The sequence below is a fragment of the Trichosurus vulpecula genome, chromosome 8 (assembly GCF_011100635.1).
Source record: "Trichosurus vulpecula isolate mTriVul1 chromosome 8, mTriVul1.pri, whole genome shotgun sequence".
NCBI classification, from domain to species: domain Eukaryota; kingdom Metazoa; phylum Chordata; class Mammalia; order Diprotodontia; family Phalangeridae; genus Trichosurus; species Trichosurus vulpecula.
This window is the reverse complement of record NC_050580.1, coordinates 97,602,787-97,626,050: the sequence shown is the minus strand read 5'-3', so window position 1 is coordinate 97,626,050 and position 23,264 is coordinate 97,602,787. Positions and strand designations below refer to the sequence as shown.

At 39.0% G+C, this 23,264-nt stretch overlaps 1 protein-coding gene across 1 annotated transcript in view; it reads right to left on the bottom strand.

Annotated features, from left to right (window-relative positions):
• Positions 1-23,264, bottom strand: part of GFRA1 (GDNF family receptor alpha 1) — a 312,376-nt gene that overhangs the window by 8,254 nt on the left and 280,858 nt on the right. Inside the window, exon 9 of the mRNA XM_036736096.1 lies at positions 1,723-1,776. Within this exon, the coding sequence (XP_036591991.1) occupies positions 1,723-1,776 (54 nt within the window). The remainder of the gene's footprint in view (positions 1-1,722; positions 1,777-23,264) is intronic.

Sequence of the window (23,264 nt, the reverse complement as noted above, 5' to 3'; positions counted from 1 at the left end):
TTCGGTTTTTCTACACAAGGGTTAATTAGTAGCAAAATTTAAAATATGGGGAACAATGAAGCTGGTGGTCTGTGTCATCATCACTACAGAATTTTCTTAAGACGGTGACTACCTGACTGCTTCACTGTTTAAGAATCAATTTAGCAGAAGAGGTACCAACTGAGAGGATGCTTCAAATCTCTGCTGGGCTTGGGCTTTCTTCTCCAAACTATATTTTTTTTTCATCACTCATGTTCAATTAGATTATGCTATTCATGAGCTTTGTGGTTACCAGCTCACTCTACTGGCTTCACCAATGTGAGGGAAAGGAAAACCAATGGTGATGGAAAGGGGTATAATGTCAGAGAAGTCCCTTTACCCCATCTAGCACCCAAAAGTGCTAATATAAGCATTTAGACTCCAAGAATATGAGTGCAGAATTTGGCAACATGGGACGTGGGTTAAAATACCAGCTTTACCACTTATCAAGGTGAGTTTGTATAAGTTAAAAAAAATCTCTCTAGGCCTCAGTTTCCTTAACAGAAAAACAGGTTAACTAGACAGTCTTCCTCAGTTTTAAATTTATGAAGCTATAAGTCATCTGGTTCAGCCCTCAGTTTTACAGGTGAGGGCTCAGTGAGTAGGAAAGGCAATCTGCTTTCACCTCGGGTTATTGTGAATGAAGTTAAGGATAAAAAAATTTTCCAATTAGGAGGGATTTTTGACATCCTCTAATCCATTTCTCATTTTAGAAATGGAGAAACTGAAGGCCAGAGTTGTGCCATTACTTTGTTAAAGTCACTCATTACAGTAATGGCAGAAGAAGCAATTCAAATCCTAGGTCTCTTGGGTTCCAAGCACGATGCTCTTGCATTTGTTAAAATTAGTCCTAAGATCCTAGAATCAGCCTCAGCTAAAGGAACTCGTTCTTGTGGTATCCAAGCCAATTCCTTGCTGTTAAAATGGATGTTAGCAGAGACTTCAAGGCACAGCCCATGGGAGCTAAAAAGTGACACCATCCACTTGTTCTTCTCCCCACTCCCCTATATCTCTGTGATAAGAGGCTGGAGGCTCGGTCACGGCAGCCTAGTCTTCACCACCTATGTGTCATGCATACCTGTAGCCTACAAATTCAAGTAAATCTAATTTTTGTCCCTCGATCTGGCAGCTCAGACTGGCACTGGAATCGCCTTAATGAGGAAGAACTTCCAACAAGGTAGAGAGGTAAGCATTCAATTATCACTTATCTGATGATGCATGTTTGATTTTCAGGTACTAAGTGGGGAGTGATTTATGCAGCTGTCAATTTACTTATCAAAAGCAAGCACTCTGTCCTCCTTTAAGTTTAGGCTTGCTAAATTCCACAATTCTCTATCCCTACATATTATGCTTAATAGTCATAACTATAATTATCCTATAACCTGCATAATCAGGTATTTATGTGTTGTTTCCACGTAACTGCGAATCAAAAGCATCACATGGTGTTTACCAGGACACTTACAGTGATGGTTCTTTATATTGACAAAACTGTCATCAGAAGGGTTCCTATAGCCCTATCTTTAGGTAGTGAGCTCAGAGCACCATTTCTACTCTAAAGCTGTCATAACAGGATGGCTCAACTCAAGTTTTGAGTGGGGAATGAATGTGGACTCTTTTCATGCCTTCTCCCTCAACCCACACTGGAGACTATGTGCTCTAGTCCTCAAAAGTAGTATAGCAAAATACAATTCACACAGTGCTTACATCAGCCAGGCAGAGGTGTGGGTTTCCCGAAGCGTTGGATTTTAGCTTCTGTGCCTGAGGAAGGACACAAAAATAAAGAGGTTGGTGAAAACAATGCAGAATCAGTCACCTTGGGGGGGCATTATTATTTTCATTTTTACAGATTTGCAGACTGGCCATCTTGGTCACTATCATACTCCAAGAAGCTAATTCTCAGGAAGGGCCATCCCCCATCACAAGCAGCTCAGTACTAAAGGAAGCATAAAACCCCTTATTTATTTATTACATATAGCACCATAGCCTTAGAGAGGAGTAAGCTGCTCATGAAGAATAATTAGGCACTTTGTATGAACTCTGGCAGATCCCTGGAATAACAGAGGTAGAAGGAAGCTCTGAGACAATTCCAACTCCTCTAGGAGGAATCTCCAGCACAAAGGAGAGGCCATGCTTTGTTCAAGGGCACACAGGGAGTTTAATGGAGGAGCCCATCACCAGAACCTAGGATGTTGGCATCCCTTACACTATATTAAGAAGCAATAGTTCTTAACCTCTGCCAGTGACTTGTAAAAGTTTCCATGAACCACCACCACTCACCACCCCTGCCCTGAACTCCCCCCAGCCCTAAATCTTCCCTGGAATAAATGAAAAGAATGTCCCTGTTTTGGATGAGATAGTGATGAAAGAGATAATAAGTGAACTCCAAATTTGTGCAAAATCCCTTTATTTTATGTATGCTAATACTATAGGAATATAACTTATGGCCAATTAGATGCCCCTCCAAGATGATCAGGTCACCCTTGACTTTACTTGGAAAACTACTACAGTAAAACAGAAATGCATCACTCAAGCGGCCACAAAGAGGAAACAAAATTGTGACAGTCACTCTGTAGTCTTTTGGTGCCCCATGGTTTGTCTTTGTACTTCCATTTCTGATTCCCCAATGTTACTCAACTGTCAAAACATTTCCATAAAAGACCATTTTTCCCCCAATAAATTTTATTTTCTCCTTGGTTTCTTTGCAGGGTTATAATTACTTCAAGTCCTTCTAATGTATAATAGAGAAAGAAAGAAAGAAAGAAAGAAAGAAAGAAAGAAAGAAAGAAAGAAAGAAAGAAAGAAAGAAAGAAGGAAAGAAAAAGAAAGAAAGAAAGAAAGAAAGAAAGAAAGAAAGAAAGAAAGAAAGAAAGAAAGAAAAGAAAGAAAGAAAGAAAAGGAAGAAAGGAAAGAAAGAAAGAAAAAGAAGGAAAGGAAAGAAAGAAAGAAAGAAGGGAAAGGAGAAAGGAAAGAAGAGGAGAGGAGAGGAAAGGAGAAGGGACAGGAGAAGGGAGAGGAGAGGTGAGGAGAGGCAAGGAAAGAAGAAGAGAGGCGAGGAAAGAAGAGGAGAGGAGAAAGGAAAGGAGAGGAGAAAGGAAAGGAAAGGAGAAAGGAGAGGGGAGGGAAGGAGAGGGGAGGGGAGGAGAAAGAAGGGGAGAGGAGGGGAAGGGAGGGAAGGGAAGAAAGGGGAGGGGAGGGAAGGGAAAGGAAGGGAAAAGGAAAGGAAGAGACAATAGAGTGGATTAGGAATCAGATAATTCCAGGGTTGCTTATTGGGCTCTACCACTAATTAATCAGTTACCCAATGCAAATTACTTCTCTGGACATCAAGACTCTTATCTGTGCAGTGAGGGAGCTGGATTAGGCCTGAGGTTTTTCCAGCTTTATTATTCCGCACTTTTTTGTCCCCCTCTGGGGATAAATGTCTTACTGCTCAAATTTAGGATGCTAGGGCGTGACCAATTCAATCCAATTCAACGAACACTCATGTAAGCTTTTCTAGGTTCTGGGCCCTAAAGCTGAGGTTGGGGAAGCACAAGACAGCTTCTACCCTTTGGGGGCTTACAATTTCGGCCTGATTGTCATACAAACAGGGTTGAAGGGTCACTGTAGGATGACTTAAAGAATTCCTTGATGTCAACAGTAATAAAAGCTCGTACTTGTACAGCTTGTTGACGGTTTTCAACACAATCTCATGTATGCTTTCTTCGATCTTGAAGACTACCTTGTAAGGGAAACAAAGCAGATATTGCCATCCTCCATTTACAGAAGATGAAACATCAAAGGAAAGTTTAGCGACAGCTAGCAAAGGCAGGACTCTGACCTGGGCCTCTTCAGTCCTAGGTACTGTATCCCTACCCGGCCCCCCCCACTAGCCCACACTGACTTCTCTTAACTATGAGGAATCCCTCAATTTGCAGGCTTATAAGGGACATTAAATCCACAACAGCGAATCACCTCAGACCAGCCCTTTAAGCTCCAAGCTATAAACAACACTGTTAAAAAGCCCAGAGTATACACAGGGATGTTGGTGTTTTGACTCTACTGTGACCAAAAACTTATCAGCTAATGAGATACTGAGCTTCCTTACTGTTCACCCTGACCTTTACCCCGCTGGTGTACAATGGGCACCCCATCAAACACTTCGTGGGCAAACATATTTCTGCAAAAGACCCTGGAAAAATGCCAATGCTGAGAACCCATTTTTGCATCAAGTTGAAGAAATACTAGGTCAAGATACTTCTAATGCTACCCGAAAAGTGTAATAATATCTAACTGTATTTGTATATGCCAGTTTTGAATATTAAATTTAAACCTTTAAACAGGTATTATGAGTAAAGAACTGTTAAGTAGCCTTCTGTTAACAAAAGGTCATTAAAGGTTGCATAAAATCAGAGAGATAACTCATAGAAAAAGTGGTACTCTGTACAATATTCTACATTGAAAGGAGATTAGGCCAACTGGGCTATTACCTACAGAAGAGACTATATAGAATTTTAAATGTTTATTTCTGCTTTTAACCGGAATTGTGTCCAGACATTAAAATACCGCACTCTCCTTTTCTTTGCTAGACCATGATCTATAAAAGACATGTATCCTTCCTGAGCACTGTGGGGGAAACTAATTGAATGAGACCCTAAATCATGTAGATGATACGGGTACATTTTATAGACAGCACTTAAGGAAGCATTTTATTTCTAAGCTGTATCTGCTTTTGTGATCACAGGTCAACTGGGATTCCAAGTCCTTAACTATAGGTATCAGGAGCAATCAACAATCACTCAACAAGCGTCTATTACATTTTTATTACGTCATCAATACATACCAGATAAATACAGAAGACATGGAAGGCAGCTTTAGGTGACAATTAGTAGCTGGAGGACCAGAAAAGGCTTCTTTGAAGAAGAGACACCTGAAAGGAGCCTAGGAAGAAGTTTGAGAGGCAAGGGCGAGGAGGGAAAGCATTCCAAGCACAGGAGATAGATCCCAGAGATGGGAGATGGAGCATCAGGTGTAAGGAACAGTAAGGAGTCAGTCGAGCTAGACCGTAGAGCATAGAGAGTAATAGGGAGTAATAAATTAAATGACTAAAAAGATGAGAAACCAAGTCAGAAAAGCTTTAAATGTCAAAGAGTAGTTTATATTTGATCCTCGAGGTAATGCAGATCCATTGGAGTTTGTTGCAAGTGGGATTGGGGTGTGAAGAGCATAACATGGTCACAACTACACCGTAGGAAAATCAGTTTGGCAGATGGCCTGGAGTGAGGAGAGACCTAAGGCAAAGCATCTAATTAGAAAACTATCTCAATACTCAAAGAGATGAGTAATGAAGGCTTGAAGTAGTATGGTGGCTGTATGAGTGGAGAGAAAGAGATTCATGTAAGAGATGTAGAGGGGGGAAAATCCATATTTGGCAACTAATTGGATATGGAGAGGGAGAGAGAGAGAGAGAGAGAGAGAGAGAGAGAGAGGAATTGAGAATGACAGAGAGGATTCAAATCTGTGTGGAGATGGTGGAAGGAGAATAGTGTCCTTGTCAATAATAGTAAAATTCGGAAAAGGAAAAGGTTTTGGGTTTTTTATTTGTTTTTGGTGGGGAACAATACTGTATTCTAGTTTATATAGGTTGAGTTTGAGGTGCCTATAGGACAACTGGTCTGATATATTCAATAAGGATATTAGTTACAAGGGACTGGAACTTAGGAGAAAATATAGAGAAATCAGAAAAATTAGGGAATCTTCTGATTAACTGAGTAGATTGCCAAATGAGAGATTATAGAGAGAAAAGAGAAAGGAAACCAGGACAGAACTTTAGAGGATGTCCACAATTAGTGGGAGTGACCTGGATGAAGACTGAGCAAAGGAGAAGAGTCAGATAGGTAGGAGGGAGAATCCAGAGCAGAGTCATAAAAACCTGGAGAGAAAAGAGTACTTGCAAGGAAAAGTTAGACTCATACGTGTCAAATACTTCAGAGGTCAACGAGGAAGACAACTGGCAATTAAGAAATCATCAGTATGCAAATTAAAACAACCCCGAGGTACCACCTCACCCTGTTAGATTGGCTAACAAGACAAGAAAAGGGAAATAAAAAATGTTGGAGGTGATGTGGGAAAATTGGGACACTAATGCACAGCTGTTGGAATTTTGGACTGATCCAACCATTCTGGAGAGCAACTTGGAACTATGCTCAAAGGTTCATAAAACTGTGCATACCCTTTGATCCAGCAATACCCCTACTAGGTCTGTATTCAAGAGATTTTTTAAAATGGGAAAAGGACCTATTTGTACAAAAATATTTATAGCAGCTCTTTTTGTAGTAGCAAAGAATTGAAAAGTGAGGGGACACATCAATTGGGGAATGGCTGAACAAGCTGTATGTATGATTGTAATAGAATACTACTATGCTATGAGAAATGTTGAGCAGGCTGACTTCAGAAAAAGCTGGAAAGACTTACACTAACTGATGCAAAGTGAAGCGAGCAGAACCAGGAGAACATTGTATACAGTAATCGCGATATTGTATGATGATCAATTGTGAATGACTTAGCTATTTTCAGCAATACAATGATCGAAGACAACTCCAAAGGACTCATGATGAAAAATGCTATCCACCTCCAGAGGAAAAAAACCAAACTGGTCAGAGTGTAAATGTAGATTGAAGCATACTTTTTTCACTTTCTTTAGTTTTTTTCATGTTTTTCCCCCTTTGGGTTGGATGCTTTTTTTTTTTACAACATGACTAATATAGTAATGTTTTGTATGACTGAACATATATAACCTATATCAAACTTCTTATTGTCTCTGGGAGGCAGGAGGTGAGGGAGGGAGAAAGAAAATTTGGAACACAAATTTTTAAAAAGGTTAATACTAAAAATTGTCTTTTACATGTAACTAGGGGAAATGAAATATTTTTAAAATATGAACTAAAGAGAAATCACTGATAAATTTGGAGAGACCAGTTTCAATTGAATAAAGCCTAAAGTGGTCTGTTTCATTAATTAATTTAACTAATAGCACCTAGAATGTGTGAGAGGCACAGTACAGAGGAGATGTGGCCATAAGAAAGGATTTTTATTCAGCTGTGGGTTGGACTAGATGACCCCTTATGGTCTCTATACACTTGGAGTTTTTACAATTCCGTAATTTTTCTTTAGGACATAATGAGGGGGTAAATCCTACAGATGGTCACTTAGCTCTTTCATTCACAAAATGATGCTTCCATCAAAGGCTACATTAATAGGAGCTTGATATTCAGAAGAAGGGACACAATCAAATGATAATCTAGAAAAGCATTCTTGATTCTTTTCTAGCCCTGTGGTCTTCCTCCACACCCACCCACTCCTACTGCCTCAGTATCTAACCAATTGCCAAGTCTTGCCATTTCTATATATACATGCCTCACATCCCCTTATTTCTAACCCTTACAAGACCACTGTTCTCATCACCTCTTACCTGGACTATTGTAATAGCCTTCTAATAGGTTTCCTTGTTTCTAGTCTTTTCCCTCATCAATCCAGCTTTTACACAGCTAACAAAAAATCTGTAAAGCACAGATCTGATCTTGTCACTCTTGGGTTCAAAAGCCAGTTTTTCTCTATTGCTTTAGGAAAAAAAATACATACATACATACATACATACATATATATATATATATATATATGTACACACACACACACACACACACACACACACACACACACACACATATATAAATTCTTTAGTCCGAGGTTTAAGGTTTTTCTCAGTCTGGGAATACACTGCTTTGGTAGATTTATATATAATACTTTTGGTAAACATTCTATAACCCAGCCAAAATCAGCTACTAGCTGTTCCTCAAACTCAACATTCCATCTCTCAGCCAGTGCCTTTGCAAACACAGTTCTCAATGCTTGGAAAGGATTCTCTTTATCATCTCTACCTCTGATTCTTCATCTTTTATTCAAGGGTCAGTTCAGGGGCCGTCTCTTCCCCTTAAGCCTTCCTTGATATTTCCAGTTTTTAATCCTTTCTGCTTCCCAAATGATCTTGTATTTATTTATCTGTGGGTATGTTTTATTTCGACCAGTACAGCATGAGCCCCATAAGGGTACAGATTTTTATTTTTTGTTTGTATCAGATGTGTCTGGAGCATAGTAGGCACTTAATTCATGTTTGATTAACTGCTAAAATTGATTTCAAGATAATCAGTTGTATCAAGTCCTCTTAAACTATCCAGTATATCTGTAGCCTGAAAGCTCTTTTCAGGGGTTAGGGAAGGGGAGGTGTGGTGGCAGTGGAGAGGCAATAAAGTACCTACTCTGTTCCAGGCACTGTGCTAAGTGCTTTACAATTATTATCTCATTTGATCCTCATAACAACCCTGAGAAGTAGACGCTATTATCATCTCCAATTTATAGTTGAGGAAACTGAGGCAAACAGACTTTGAGAAATTTGCCCAGAGTCACACAGATTGTAAACGTCTGAGGATAGATTTGAACTCAAGTCCTTCGGTTTCAAATGTGCCTAAATCTGAGTAGGGAAAGTATTGCTATACTGGGAAAAGAACTGGACTTGAAGTCTGAAGACCTAGGTTCAAGGCGTAATTTGGAAGGTTTTTTGCTGGTTGTGTGACTCAGGGCTAGCAACTCAACAGCTTCCTTCTCTGCAAAGTGGATTTAATATCTGCACTGGCTACATCCCTTGTTTGTTGTGAGAGAATTGCTTTGCTCGGCTTAAAAAGACACGTAAACATGGAGTTTTATTTCTTAAGAGACAGTGAAACTCCCAATAAAGCAGGACCTGAGCCCTACAACTGAAACTTACAGTCTGTTCACCCATGGCCAAGCTGCAGACTGTCCAATCTCAGTTTTCTTCTCTTTAAAATGGGGAAAGAAATACCTACAGCAGGTCTCTCACTATGCTGTTGCAAGGATCAAATGAGATGAGGTAAATCCTTAAAAAGGAGAAGTGGATAGAACACTGGGCCTGGAGTCAGGAACACCCAAGTTCAAATCCGGCCTCAGACACGTACTGTGTGACCATGGGCAAGTCATTTAACCTTGTTTGCCTCAGTTTCCTCCTCTGTAAAATGAGCTGGAGAAGGAAATGGCAAACCGCTCCAGAATCTTTGCCAAGAAAGCCCCAAATGGGGCCATGGAGAGTTGGAAACATCTGAAAACGAATGAACAACAACAGCAGTATCCTTAAAGCACCACAGAATAGTGATGTTAGCTAGTATGAATAGGAATACTGTGATTATCACTCTGAGCATTCCCCTGCTAGGAAAAAAGGCATTGAAGATGGTAAAGTTTGAGAGGAAGGGGCTGCTGTGAAATCTGTGAAGTCGCCTTTTGTATTTACCCCACTCAGGCATCCCTCCTGACTCTGAATAATGAGCAAGTGGCCAATTACATGTTGCTCCATCTTCTAACTCCACCAATGGTATTTCAGTTGCATCAGTACCTCTGGTAAGGCTTACTCAGCAGTATATCACAACCCCAAATTTGAAGGATAATTATCTAAACTCCTTGGTAACCTAAGAGTAATAAAGCAGCAGTAGATCTCTGTCCCCATGAGACCTACGAGAGAGGGAAAGGGCCTGTATGTACAAAAGTATTGATAGCAGCTCCCTTTGTGGGAGAATTAAGGGGGATGGGGATGCTCATCAACTGGGGAATGGCTGAACAAATTATAGCATATGAATTTGATAGAATACTTTTCTCCCATAGGCCATGACAAAAGGGACAGTTTCAGGGGAAGCCTGGGAAAACTTGAATGAATTGATTCAGAGAGAAGTGAGCAGAACAAAGGGGACAATTCATACAACAACATCATCATTATCAAAACAAATAACTTTGAAAGGATTAAAAAACTGTGGTCAGTTCAATGACCAACCACAATTCCAGCAGAACAATGTTAAACATGCTACCTATATCCTAACAGAGATAGCATGGCCTTGATGCAAAATGAAATATATGTTTTTTTGATCTGGTCAATCCAAGAAGTCTTATTTATTTATTTACCTTGGTTGACCCTGTATATTTGTTACAGGCATTTTTAAAAGTTTTCCTTTTTCAATTATGTACATGTTGGGCAGAGAACGAAGTCAATTTTTGTCCAATAAAAATAACTAAAATTAAAGGATGAAAAATGCCCTGTTCGTGACAAAAAGAAAATTTAAAATAAACAATGCTGATGGTTGCATCCACACCCTACCAAACTACAAATAAACCTAAATATCACAGAGTTTTCACTGACATAAAGGCTCTTCCAGATTTAATACCTTGCTTACATAATATCTTCAAAGAATTTGTTAAAGTGAATTCAGAGTTTCTCAGAAGACTAATAAGATTGAAAAGAAAGCATTCTGCAGGAGACTGAGACCAAAAAATGCTTTTGCCTTGGTTGGGTCTGTCCAAATTAACACTACAAAGATGAAAGCCAAAGCTTCTACTTAAGCTAAAAAAGCATGGGTTATGCTAAACTAACCAGTTTGTATGGTACTGGCTGGGCACACAATCTCATCAACTCATCTCTCTTGCAATCTAAAAAAGCAAAGGCTAAGAGTTGGGGGTGGGGAGAGAGAGACAAAATCTGGCATTTAAATTCATTAGTTTGTGTCTCTGGTTTTGCATGCATAAATGCCATCTGAGGTCTGAAACCCCAAACTGAACATACTCGGATTCAGGAGCCAGAAATCTACCCAAGTAAATACAGAGTCCACTTAAGGAAATCTGGCCCTTAATGAAACTCTTTGTAACCTGTTATTTTCCCATTTGAAATGCTTTTATCTAAGCTGTTGTGAAAATATCATCAAATCATCACTGTCTTGCTAGTCATTTAAGTATGAAAAAGAGTCACAAACAAAAGTCCAGGGATTCCCCACTCCCCACCTCAGACCACTGCATAAGGGATAACTCATATGACTTTAAAATGTTACCCGATGGACTAAAATGGAGAATATTCTGGGGAAGCAGAAAAAAAAAAAAACCAGCTTCTAGGCTGAGACCTTTGTAAGGCAAGTTTGAAATGGGAGGAACACAGTTTACTGCTGAGGTATAAACCTGTAAAACTAAGGGTTTATAATGGAAATGTTGGCACGCCATCCATGACTGGCGGCAGAAAACGTCAGCCCTGCTAATGGCTACATACAGAACACAGCGTTTAGCTGGAGAGTTTCTATCCAAGCTCTAAACCCTATAATCTGTAAAAAGCAGGTGGGTTTTTTTAAAGGAAAAAATTGGAGTGAAGATGAGTGGGGGGTGGAGAGAAAGGCTGTTTGTGTTTTGAAAACTGGGTTATATAACATATTCAATGAAAGGACATTTCAGTGACCCAATCATATATTGTAGAAGAAGCGATAGAAGGAAGGGAAGGAAAGTCTCTTTGGTTCCATGCTACAGCTATATAATTTTTCTGATAATAACATTGGGTGTAGATACCTCACATGATGTTGATGGGAGCTGAGTCCCTTAAGGAGAAACAGAAATAGACTGACCTAAAAATAGCCAATACAGTCTAACTTCCATAGTGGTAACAATGCTGTTTTCGGACAGGTCTATAAGCCCTATCTTTCAACCAGTTGCTGCCTGGTTGTTACACAATTGTCACTGTCGTTAATCCCGAAGTCCAGGCACGTTGTATAATAGGATTTCCAATACACTGTAATTATGGGAGCCAGACCTCCCCAATCCTTGACACAATAGGGTTAATAAATGCATTAAATGCTGTTAACCTCTGTCACCTAGAGTCAAAATGGTAGCTCCCATGCTTTTTACTCCCGTGATTAGCATGTGAATATCCTGCTTTGTGCCAAAGGCTTTCTTGTGCCCAACATATGGTCAGACATAATTTGCTTATTGTTCAACAAATACTTCATATACATATACAATATATAATTTATTCACACGTTACAGGCATGTATGTGTCCAAACAACAATTCTAACACAGCCTTTGGTTCTTCCAAGATTCTGGCTATTGACTTTTAAAATGAGACCAACAATCTGTCACTGTTACTGGGAGCCCAGCAGCAGCAACCACAACAACAGTAGCAACAGGAAGTTTCCCAATCAAATAATGACAGACTGTAGTCCAATCGAATGCCAAATATTCATAACTGATGATGCCTTTTGCTCTTTTCCCTTTGCTCTCAGTGATTAGAGGCATTTGCTAGGGCAGGAAGCTGTTTACTTAAGGACACGCTGCACAAACAATAAACAGAAAAATACACACACTGTAAAAGGCAATCAACGTTAGTTTTCAACGCTCACTAAGTGCTTAGTGGTATCTATCACGCTTGTCAAAATCACTTTATTAGCGTACCAGTCCATCCTTCCGGCAACATAAACTGGGCCTTTTCTGGAGTAAACTTGGCACAAGGGACAAAGACGGAACTCAATGCAGAAGTCAGAAGCAAAAGTGTTTCACTTTCCATCCACAAGGAAGGTTTTCTAGAACATGAAGATGGGGTAAAGGTACAGATGGGTGAGCTGGAGATGGCACGGGTGGCTTGCATGGCTCCCCTTCAAGTCTCAGTCAAAGTCTGCAAGAAGCCTTTCCCAAATGCTAGGGCATTCCCTCTGCGATCATTTCCAATTTGTCCTGTACAGATCTTCTTTGTACAGTTTGCATGTTGTCTCCCCTCCAGCAGAATGTGAGCTTCTTGAGGGCAGGGATGTTTGTTTATTTTTTTTTTATTTTTGTATACCCAGCCTGCCACATAACAAACACTTACTAAATGCTTATTAAATTGACTTAAGCCAAATAATTTGCCTAACATTTGCATATATTTGCCTCACTGCAACAAAGCATCATTTTATAAACTAATTTGGTTGTTATTTCAATGAAATAAATTCACATGGTTCTAGATTCTTGCTTCTTCTTTTTATGGCTTATTATATTACAATCCTTGTAAGTACTTGGCTTCGGATTTGCCCTAAGAAAATTTCTTTACCTTTAAAAGGGCAGAGGAAAAAACAATGATCTGCTAATTAGCTCATACTATATAACCTTGGTCATGCTAGTAATTTGAAGTCTTATCATCTTTTTAAGTTTTATAATTTTGCTTTGGAAAATTATGCCTTTCACGTAGAAAAAAAAAAAGAAATGAATTCAGAAAGGACAAAACCCCACCCTGCCTATTTTGAAACCGATATTCCTAGTGATTCACTTTTCCTGCAAACCTGATAACAGGTACTTGTATCCAGTGGTCTGAAAAATGGGCAATAAAGTTAGTTGTGTAAAACAAGTGACCGTATAAATAAGACCCATTAAGAGCCCATGTTCCTGAGCTGTTTGTCTTCTAGAGCACATATTCTTCAGGGGAAAGATCTGCTTTCCCAAACCTGAGTTATGTAAAGTAGGATGGGCATATAGGGGATACACTAAATAGAACGCTGGAATTGGAGTCAGAAAGACAGGAGTCATGTCCTGCTCTGACACTTCCTAGTTAGCTGTCCGAGGGTAATGATAGCACCTCCTTCCTCCACTGCTTGTTGTGATGATCAAAAGGGTAGGATTTGTAAAGTGCTTTGCAACACTATTATTATTATTATTTAATATCACTGATATCATCATCATTTTAATTGTAGGGTGCTAATAAGTATGTAACTTACTGGGGAAAAAATAGCCATGAAAGCAATCAAATCAAACCAAATTAAAACCTCAGTGTGAGGTCCAGTGGTGCTACATCATCTTAAGAACATTAAGAGATAAAACTGGAAGGATAACAAATAGACAGAAAATGGAACAGATTTGTCAGTATATTTCTAACAATTTATTGGATGGAAGTAATCAGAACATTATGACTCTAATATCACAAACCCTGAAATACTAAATGAGGAAGTAGAAATGACATTTGAGAAGATGAAGTTGAAAAGAATGTGTGGGCCAGACCATGCATGGGAGAAATCTATTTTGGAGGCAATACAATCTTAAAAGCATTAAGGGATCATTTTAGAAGCTCTCTCAGGAAGGAGAACATAGCAAAAGAATGAAAAAAAATCATAGAAAATATTATTACCTTAAAAAGTAAATGAGAGGAAATTGATAATTGCCAGATTGTACATTTTACTTTTTCACCCTTAAAAAGTTTTTGTGATCTGTACATATCCCACAGTATCTCTGATAAAATTATGCAAAGGGAACAGGTTGGCTTTTTGCAAATTGTTTTCTATGGCAGACTCTATGTTTACAAATGATTGAAAGGTATGAAGAATGGATTATGTATGTTACTTAGATTAGGTATGTTGCTGAGGATATATGATTAAAAATGGAAGTGGGTTATCATGTAATTTGTTGGATTAAAAAAAAGATTTGACTTGGTATAGCAACATATAACCCTAATTAATAGTCCTTCAATTAGGCATCATTCTTGCATCTATTAAGATCATAGAAGATTCCCAGGTCAGAGGAACTACATTCAAAAACCCTGATTATTAACAATTCATTCATAAAACATGAGATATATACTTGCTAAACATATTCCCTATATTTAAGAGCAGTGGTGTCAAACTCAAATAGAAATGAGGTCACTAAACTGTACATAAGGATCCCCGTGGGGCACATATTGACTTAGTTTTAAAGTGTAATCTTATCTATGTTTTATTGTACTTGCATTTATTTTATTATCTACTTCCCAGTTACATTTTAATCTGGTTTGGGCAACGCTCAAGCGTTGCTGACAGCATGAGGCCCACAGGCTTCTGTTATAGAGGATACTTTAGCTGGAACCCAAATGGAAGAGGGATTCCCTAGAACAGATAAAGTTTTCCAAAGGTTTTTACTGATGCAACTAGACTCATTGCATCAAGCCCTAAAACACATTAAGGCCTTTTCGATGAAATGTATACTTAGACAAAAAAGAGAAGCCTAACAATCCACACAGGAAAAACTAGATGGATTTTTTAAAATGATTATTGTCAATATTAACATGCAGCTGCAATGTCCAGTACACTGAATTACATCTGAATATGGGATAAACATAGGAGATGAAAATATTTTTGACCCAGACTTGAATAATAAGAATAGAAAGGGTGGGAAATGCTCAAGAAATTGTGCAGTTTCCACTAATCCCAAGTAGTTTCCCAGCCCACCACACCCTTGCAACTCCCTCAGTCCCCCTATAAAAGCATCTTTTTACAAAGGGAAGCTGAATGATTTCTTAATCATAGAACACTGTTATCTTGAAGATATACTCATTGTCCATGGTTGGTTTATGCCATAAAGTTTTCAAGGTGCCACATAGTCAGTCAGTCGGTCATTAGGCATAGATTAAGCACCTCCTACGTGCCAGATACTGTGCCAAGCACTGAGGATACAAAGAAAGGCTAAAAGATAGTCCTCTCCTCAAGGAGCTTAAAATCTAATGGGGGGGAGACAATTCTATGTGTACAAAAAGCTATGTACAGGATAAATATGAATTAATTAATAAAGGGAAGGTAGCAGAATTAAGGGCAATTGGGAAAGGTTACCTGCAGATTTTAGCTGAGTCTTGAAGGAAGTCAGGAGGTGGAAATGGGGAAAGAAAGTATTCCAGGCATGGGGGACAGCCAGTAAAAATGTCTAGAAGTGATAGATGGAGGGTCTTTTTTTTGTGGAATAGCCAGGAGGCTGGTGTTATTGGATGGAAGAATGTGCATTGGGGAGTAAGGTGTGAGAAGGCTAGAAAGGTAGGAAGGGGCTAGATTATGAAACGCTTTGAATGCCTTATATTTGATCCTGGGGATGACAGAGAGTCACTGGAGTTCACTGAGTATGGGGGGTGCACTGGACTGACTGGTGCTGAGAGAAGAGGGGCTACTAATGTCCTAGTTCCTTGAAAAAAGGATCTGGCCTTCTGGCACTTTCCCAAAGGAATCCTGGACGGCAGAACACTCAAGTGTTGAATGAATACAAACAAGGGATTCCTGACAGATCCCAGGCTGGAGGCTAGTTGGGAGCTTAGTCATAGCTAGATTTAACTTAAGGCCAATCTCGCTGCTACGACCAAAGCATAAAACAGAGAAAAGGTATGATACTTTAAAACGTTCTGGTGGTCCCTGGCACAGTCTACAGGAAAGATTAAGAATCGAAGCATTTGGGTTTCTTGTCCGGGCTGGCCATTAACGAGAGATGCAACACTGAATATATCACTCTCCAGGTCCTCCATTTCCTCATCTGTGAAACTCGAGTCATAATTCATGCCTAGGAATCGTTGTAAGGATCAAATGAGATAATGGATGTGAAAGCACTTTGAAAAATGCCAAGCAGAATAAAAATACAAGAAGTCATCATGACTACCTCCTCAATTACCTTTGGTTCGTCTCAAATGAAATACCTAGGCCCTCTCAACACATTCGCCAAAAGATCAGGATGTTTAGATTGTGTCCTCAGTTCTGGAAGGAAAAAGATGCCAGGCTAATTTCTCATGAAAAATGTTATTCGGTACAACTGGCTCCTGATTGTGCATGTGATTCCTTGGACTTAAGATGAGTACCATGAAAGAGACACAGCCCAATAAGATATATCAACAGTCTCCCATTAGCTAAGCAGTCCCTGGGGGTGCTCGGTCAGCTTTCCTGCACACCATAAAAAGGAGGCCTGAAGCGCAGAGCCTGTAATTTAACCCTAATGGCAGGCTATGCAGCAGTACCCTGTACAGACACTGTCTAAACTGCAGAGATGAACACACTGTGCTTTTCTTCTTCTTTGCATAACTTTCATAGGATCACCTTACACCTAATTTTGCTTTCTTCCTGTTGTCTCAGACATGGGGTGGGTGCAAAGTAAATAGAGAGCTCTGTTTTTCTTCTATGGTTAACTTAATTGCTTTAACAAAAATTCATTAAAAATGTATGTCTCAGGCAACAAGCAATTATGAGTCCCATTTTAGAAAAGTATGCACAATTAATGATCAGATTATGCAAAAGGATTAACAAAAGGAATAATCTTTTTCTTTTTTTGCGGGGAGGGGGAAGCAGAGCAAAGGGTTGGTTTATTGAACAAACAACCCACAGGAATGATGTAAACCTGACCAGCCCTCAAGCAGTGAAAGAAAACATTTGTTTTATTAAAACATTCAGTTAGCAATGCAAATGTACATGAACATCTTAGAAGATTTATTCTGGTCACTGACTCCAAGTATAGGAGACCCATCTCATCAGATACATACCCTCATCTCCATCCAATCATATTTATTCAGCACCCCTTCCTCATGCACATTTATGTCAAGCCTACTGCTGTCCCGTAATTGGTTGGTGACTTATGGTTTTACATAAGATTTTGTACAAAATGTTATACTCCAGAGGGACCATGGATCAAAGCCTTTTTCAGCTCCTGGTTTAGTAGATGGGCTCCATTTTAATTTGAGATATATATTTTTAAAAGCCGTGGTGGAAAACAAACAAGCAAAAAAAAAAAGGTAAAAGAAAATTATTTTCATTTTTGGAGACAGAAAAAAATCTTTTATGAAGATATAGGAATAGTAGATACATCTAGGACTGTCCCTCTCAAAAAAAAAGCAAGCATTATTCGTTGCTTGCTTAGGGTGTGCCCAAAATAAATGTGAATCGCTCAGTCCTTGATGCCTGATCTTTGAATTTCAACTCAATTTTTTAAGCCTACTCAAAAGCTACCTCCACTAGGAAGCCTTCCTTGACCCCTTGGTTGGCTGTGACCGTTCCCCTCTAACCTCACCCAGCCTTATATTTCCTTTTTTTTTTTGGTAACTCTAATGCATCATTAAATAATTTTCTGCATAGTTGCCCTTAGTGGTAGACCATAAGCTCTTTCAGAAACTTTTATCTAAACTTTATATTCCTCTCTCCCCAGCACCTACCACAGCATTCTACAGACAGATATTTACAACATAGCTGTCCCACGCACAAAACAAAGGACATATTTCGCAAGATGAGAACAACCTGCTCTCTGGGACAAAGAAACAAAATCCTCTTGTTTTGTTAACCTTACTAATCTTAGCACTGGGTCGAAAAGTAATCAAGGGAGTACATTCTGATATTTCCATTCTCATAAATACAAAAACAATCTCGTTGGCTGAGTTCCCATCCAAAACCTCTTCTCCCATAAGCTTTCTCTCTTTATCTGGTATCAAACCCCTCTCATACCTTTAGATAAACATCAATGTGACTAGACATTTAATTTATTAATAGTAAAAGATAATAAGATCTCTCCATATATGCATATACACACATATATACACACAAATATGTGTGTATATATGTGTGTATATACACAATACATATTTCAGCGAAGTATTGGTTCTGAGAAGGTCACAGTCAGAGTTGTCTCTAACCCTTGGCTACCAATGCTCCCTAAATAATTATGGTCCTGGCCACACATTTTATCCCAAAGACGAAGACTGGGAAAATCAAGCATCAAAACTATTAACCCTACTACATTGATGGAATCATCCTGTAATAGGAAGATTCACAGTGAATCAATCAGTAATAAATCAGCATACATTGATTAAGCATCTGCCGTCTGTGAGGGATTGTGCTAGGTCCTGGGGATACAGAAGCAAAAGCAATAGTCTTTGTCTTCAGGGAGCGTATATTCTACTGGAGTTGTTTCGTATGTTCTCAGAGAAATCAAAGCAGGATATAGACAAATTCAAAGTCATTTAGGGGAGAGACTAGTAACTGAGGGAATCTGAGGAGACCTCTTGAAGGAGGAAGCACTTTAGTTAGCATGATGAACCATGTCCTTCCCTTATCCTTTAATCCTTTGACTCAGTATGTCATTTACTTAAAATCATCTAAATGACAGTCTAAGAGGTTACTTCAATGGCTAAATGTGAAATCTACGCAGTCTGGGGTAAACTCCTAATCTCACTGGGTATATTTTGAATCACATTGAAACAAGTCTGAAATAATGTAGCACAGAAGCTTTTACTGCTATGTAATCAATCAACAAGCATTTATTAAGTGCCTACTACATAGAGAGTCTAAAAGGATAAGAAACAAAAAACAAGCACTCCCTACTTTCCAGATGCTTACATTCTAAATAAGAGACCTTAGATTTCAGTTTCTCCCATATTTTCATCCCACATCCTCGTCAATCAATAATAAATATCCGCTAACATCCAGAAAGTTTCCCATCTGGCTGAATCAGCAACTAGATATACAGCTTTACCTCTGATTCTACACTGGCATCACCAGAGAGGGCATTACTCCTATGCCTAAGTGACAGAGACAATAGCTCTTTATTTTTTAAAAAAAATATATATATGCATATGTGTATGTATACACACATATAAACCCACTGTCATACATAAACACACATATATATACATATGCACACATGTACATACACACATATATACATGTGCACACATACATACCTATATACACATACATACAGACACATACACGTATGTATGAATGTATGTGTGTATATGACAGTGGGTTTTTCAAGGGCTTAAGTTACCCAATTCAAACACAAGGCATACTAGAAGAAGTATGTTTGACTAGGAGTCGTAAAGATAAAAGGTCAGCAGGGGATACGACAAACTGAATTTATTTTTAATAAGTGATTTAAGACTGTTCAGCAGCATACTCACAGGTTACTCTGGATAAAAAAGCATATTTATATTCGAGATTTTATTAGCAGTCTCTTACTTTTTATTAAATATGTTTATAACCCAATAATCAGGTTAAGCAATTGTGTCATTGCTGAATTATACTCACTCTCGTAAATGTAGACTGACTGCCTCAGAGATTTCCAGAGGCTGTGGTAGCCAACTATCTTAGAAAGATGAATGACACTTTGTCCCTAACCCTCTGCTAGCAACTCAAAGAGCTTTTAGGTTACACCAGCTCCTGTACCTACAAAGTCTAATAAACCTATAATAACATAATTACTGCTTACAATTCATCTAACAGTTTACAAAGTGTTTTCAAGACGTTATCTCATTTTACTCGGACAACAACCCTATGAATACTGTAGTCATTATTCTCACGGTAAAGATAAGGAAACTGAGGCTCAGAGAGGTTAAATGATTTGCCTTTGGTCATTGCTACTATGTATCAGAGGAATGATTTGAATCCAGGTCTCTTGAGGGCCAGCATGGTTTCTATTACATCATTATATTTCCTTCCAAAGGAATGAGAGGAAGCTTAAAAAGTTAACACATATGTAAAAATAAAAACAGAATAAGCAGTTTAAAAAAGCAAAGAGGCTGATGTGCTGGGTACCTGGCATACGTATATCACTGATTAGTGAAACTATCTCGTAGTTTCCTGGCAGATAACAGCACTTAAGCACAAAGATAATAACACGCAATCCCTGCCCTAATGGAGTTGATCTTGGAGGACGAGGTAACACAAAAATATTCCATAACATGCAATTAATTTTTTTTAATCTGGAAAAATGGCCCTTTTCTTGACACAGTTCTAAGAAGGATATTCATTGCTATTTATCTTGGTCAGTCAACCAATCAATAAGTATTTATTAAGCACCTACTATGTATCAGGCACTGTATTAAGTACTAGGGATGCTAAGGAAGGTAAAAGGCAGTCCCTGCTTTCTAGGAGCTCACTGTCTAATGGGAGAGACAACCTGTAAACAAAAATAGACAGGTGAAATTGGTGGTGATCAATAGAGGGAAGGCATTGGCGTTAAGGGGGAATCAGGAAAGCTTCTTGTTGAAGGGATTTTACCTGAGACTTAAAGGGAGCCAGGAGGCAGAGATAAGGATGAAGAGCATTCTATGTATGGGGGAGAGCCAGCGAAAAGCTCTGGAATTGGGTGATGGAGTATGTTGTGCATGGAATATCAAGGAGAGCATGAGGGAAGTAGAAAATAAGAAGACTGGAAACGGAGAAGGGGGTCAGGTTGTGAAGGGCCTTGAACACCAAACAGAGGAGTTTATATTTAATCCTGGAGGTGAGAGGTGATCACTAGAGTGACCTGATAATCTGAGCTTGAGGAAGATTAATATGACAGTTGAGGAGAGGATGGACTGGAGTGGGGAAAGTCTTGAGGAAGGGAGATTAATCAGCAATTATTATAATTAATTAAATGAAAGTTATTGCAATATTCTAGGAGTAAGGCAATGAGAGTTTGTACTAGGATGGTGGCAATGTCAGAGGACACAAGGAGGTATACAAAAGAGATTTTACAAAAGGTAAAATCTACAGGCCTTCACAAAAGATTGGATATGATGAGTGAGAAGATGATGGAACCCTCAAGAGTAACAGAGGAGTGAAAAGAGAGACAACTGGGGGAAAGATAATTTGGGGTATATCGAGTTTAAGATGTTTATAGGACATCCAGTTTGAAATGTCTAATAGGCAGGTAGAGATGCCAAATCTGAAGGGTAAGAGAAAGGTTAGGGCTGGATTAGCAGATCTGAGAATCAATCACACCAAGATGGTGATAAGAGAATCCACAGGAGCTAATGAGGTCACCTGTGCTTGTAGAGTGGTTTACCTTGCAAGGCAAGGGCCACCTCTTCATGGGAAAAAGGAGGAAAGGAGAGGATAGAGGCAGAAAGCATCTGGATGGTGTGAGATGAGGAAGAAGGGAGAAGAGGAAGCTCTCTGAAAATAGACTCAATTTTTTTTTCATTAAAATAGGAAGCAAAGTTGTCACTAGGGAGAGTGGGTGGTGGTAAGGAGCATGAAAAGATTCCTTCTGTTTTCTCCTAATGCATGAATGAAAAATAACTCATTAGGCACTTATTACATGTCAAGCACTAAACTAAATACTGGTAATATAGTGATACAAATAGCGAAGCTGGGCCAGTTTCTGTTCTCACGTAGCTCACACTCTAATTGAGGGAGAAACACAGATGGGAATAGCTAAAAGTCCTAATGATATAGCTCAGGGGTGAATGGCAAGGCCCAGGGGCCTTTAGATTCATCAGATCCGATGACAGTAGTTAATATGTTATTTCTCTCCAAAGTACTTATATTCAATTTCAAACCATGGTTATCTGTTTACATCACTTACCTTCCACTATTGATTATAAACACCTTAATGTCAAGGACTATCTTGATATTTGGAGGCAGGTAGGTGACACAGAAGATAAGAGTGCTGAGTCTGGAATCAGAAAGATCTGAGTGCAAATTCAACCTCAAACATTTTAATAGCTGTGTGATCCTGGGCATGGTTTGTAATCTGTTTGCCTCTGCTTCCTCAAGTGTAAAATGGGGATAATAGCAACACATGCCTTGCATGATTGCTGTGAGGACCAAGTGAGATCATATTTGTAAAACACTTAGCCCATTGCCTGGAACAAAGTAGGCTCTCTATAAATGTTTATTCCCCGTTCCTTTATCTCTTGTCACCTATAGTGGTGTAGCAACAATCTTGCAAGCAGCTATTGTGGCTGTACAAGACCAACAACAACCAGCACACAGAGGGCTGCTAACACAGGTTCTTTTGATCTGCTTTACTAATGGAAACAATATTAAGGGGTTCACAATCTTACTTTAATCCAACATACTAATATCATTCACTTAGTTAAGGAGGAAAAGCCAGCACCCTGAACTTCAGAGCAAATATAAACAAATTACAAACATACACAATATAAACAGACCAAATCACAATTCATAGCTACCAGGAAAGCATCAACATCTGGGTTTTACAAGCCAGGGACTCTTAAAATGGCTGCCCAGAGTCCCACGCCACTCTTCCAGAGACTGAGAGCCCTAAGGGAGGGAGAACGCCAACCTCTGGGTTTATATAACTTGTTCAGGGTCGAAGGGTGTCACAATGTGCGAATCAAACCCACATGACCCAAAAGCATCACAAACCTGGGACTCAAACCCACATGGCCTAAAAGCTTCTGACGCCACAAATATGTGATTCAAACCCAAGGAGGTCACCAAAGACTCCTGATTTAATCAAAGAAACAAAGGTCAAACTCTTCAAGGGCACTTGATTAAATAAGTGCTGAAAGCCCACCTTAATTACTGATACATCTGGCCAGACACAATGCAAGCACATGTTAAATGCTTGCTGAATTTTAATTTTAAAAGAAAAGGTAAGCATTGTATTTTCAATGATGGTTCTGCCAAAGATATAGAGATGTTGTTCAAACGGGCTGTTTCTTATAGTGAGCTTCTTTAAACATTGAGGGAATGCATAGTAGCTGTTAAGTTAGTGATGGCATTTCTGTGAGGAGCTGAGATAATATGGTCCAGGAGTTTAGCTGCTCTAACTTAACATCAAAATAGATTTTAGAGATACAAAGGAATAGGTAGTTAATATGTCCATTAAGATATGTTCAAACGTCAGATGTCTCAGTTGAGCTTTTGGCAGATGATGG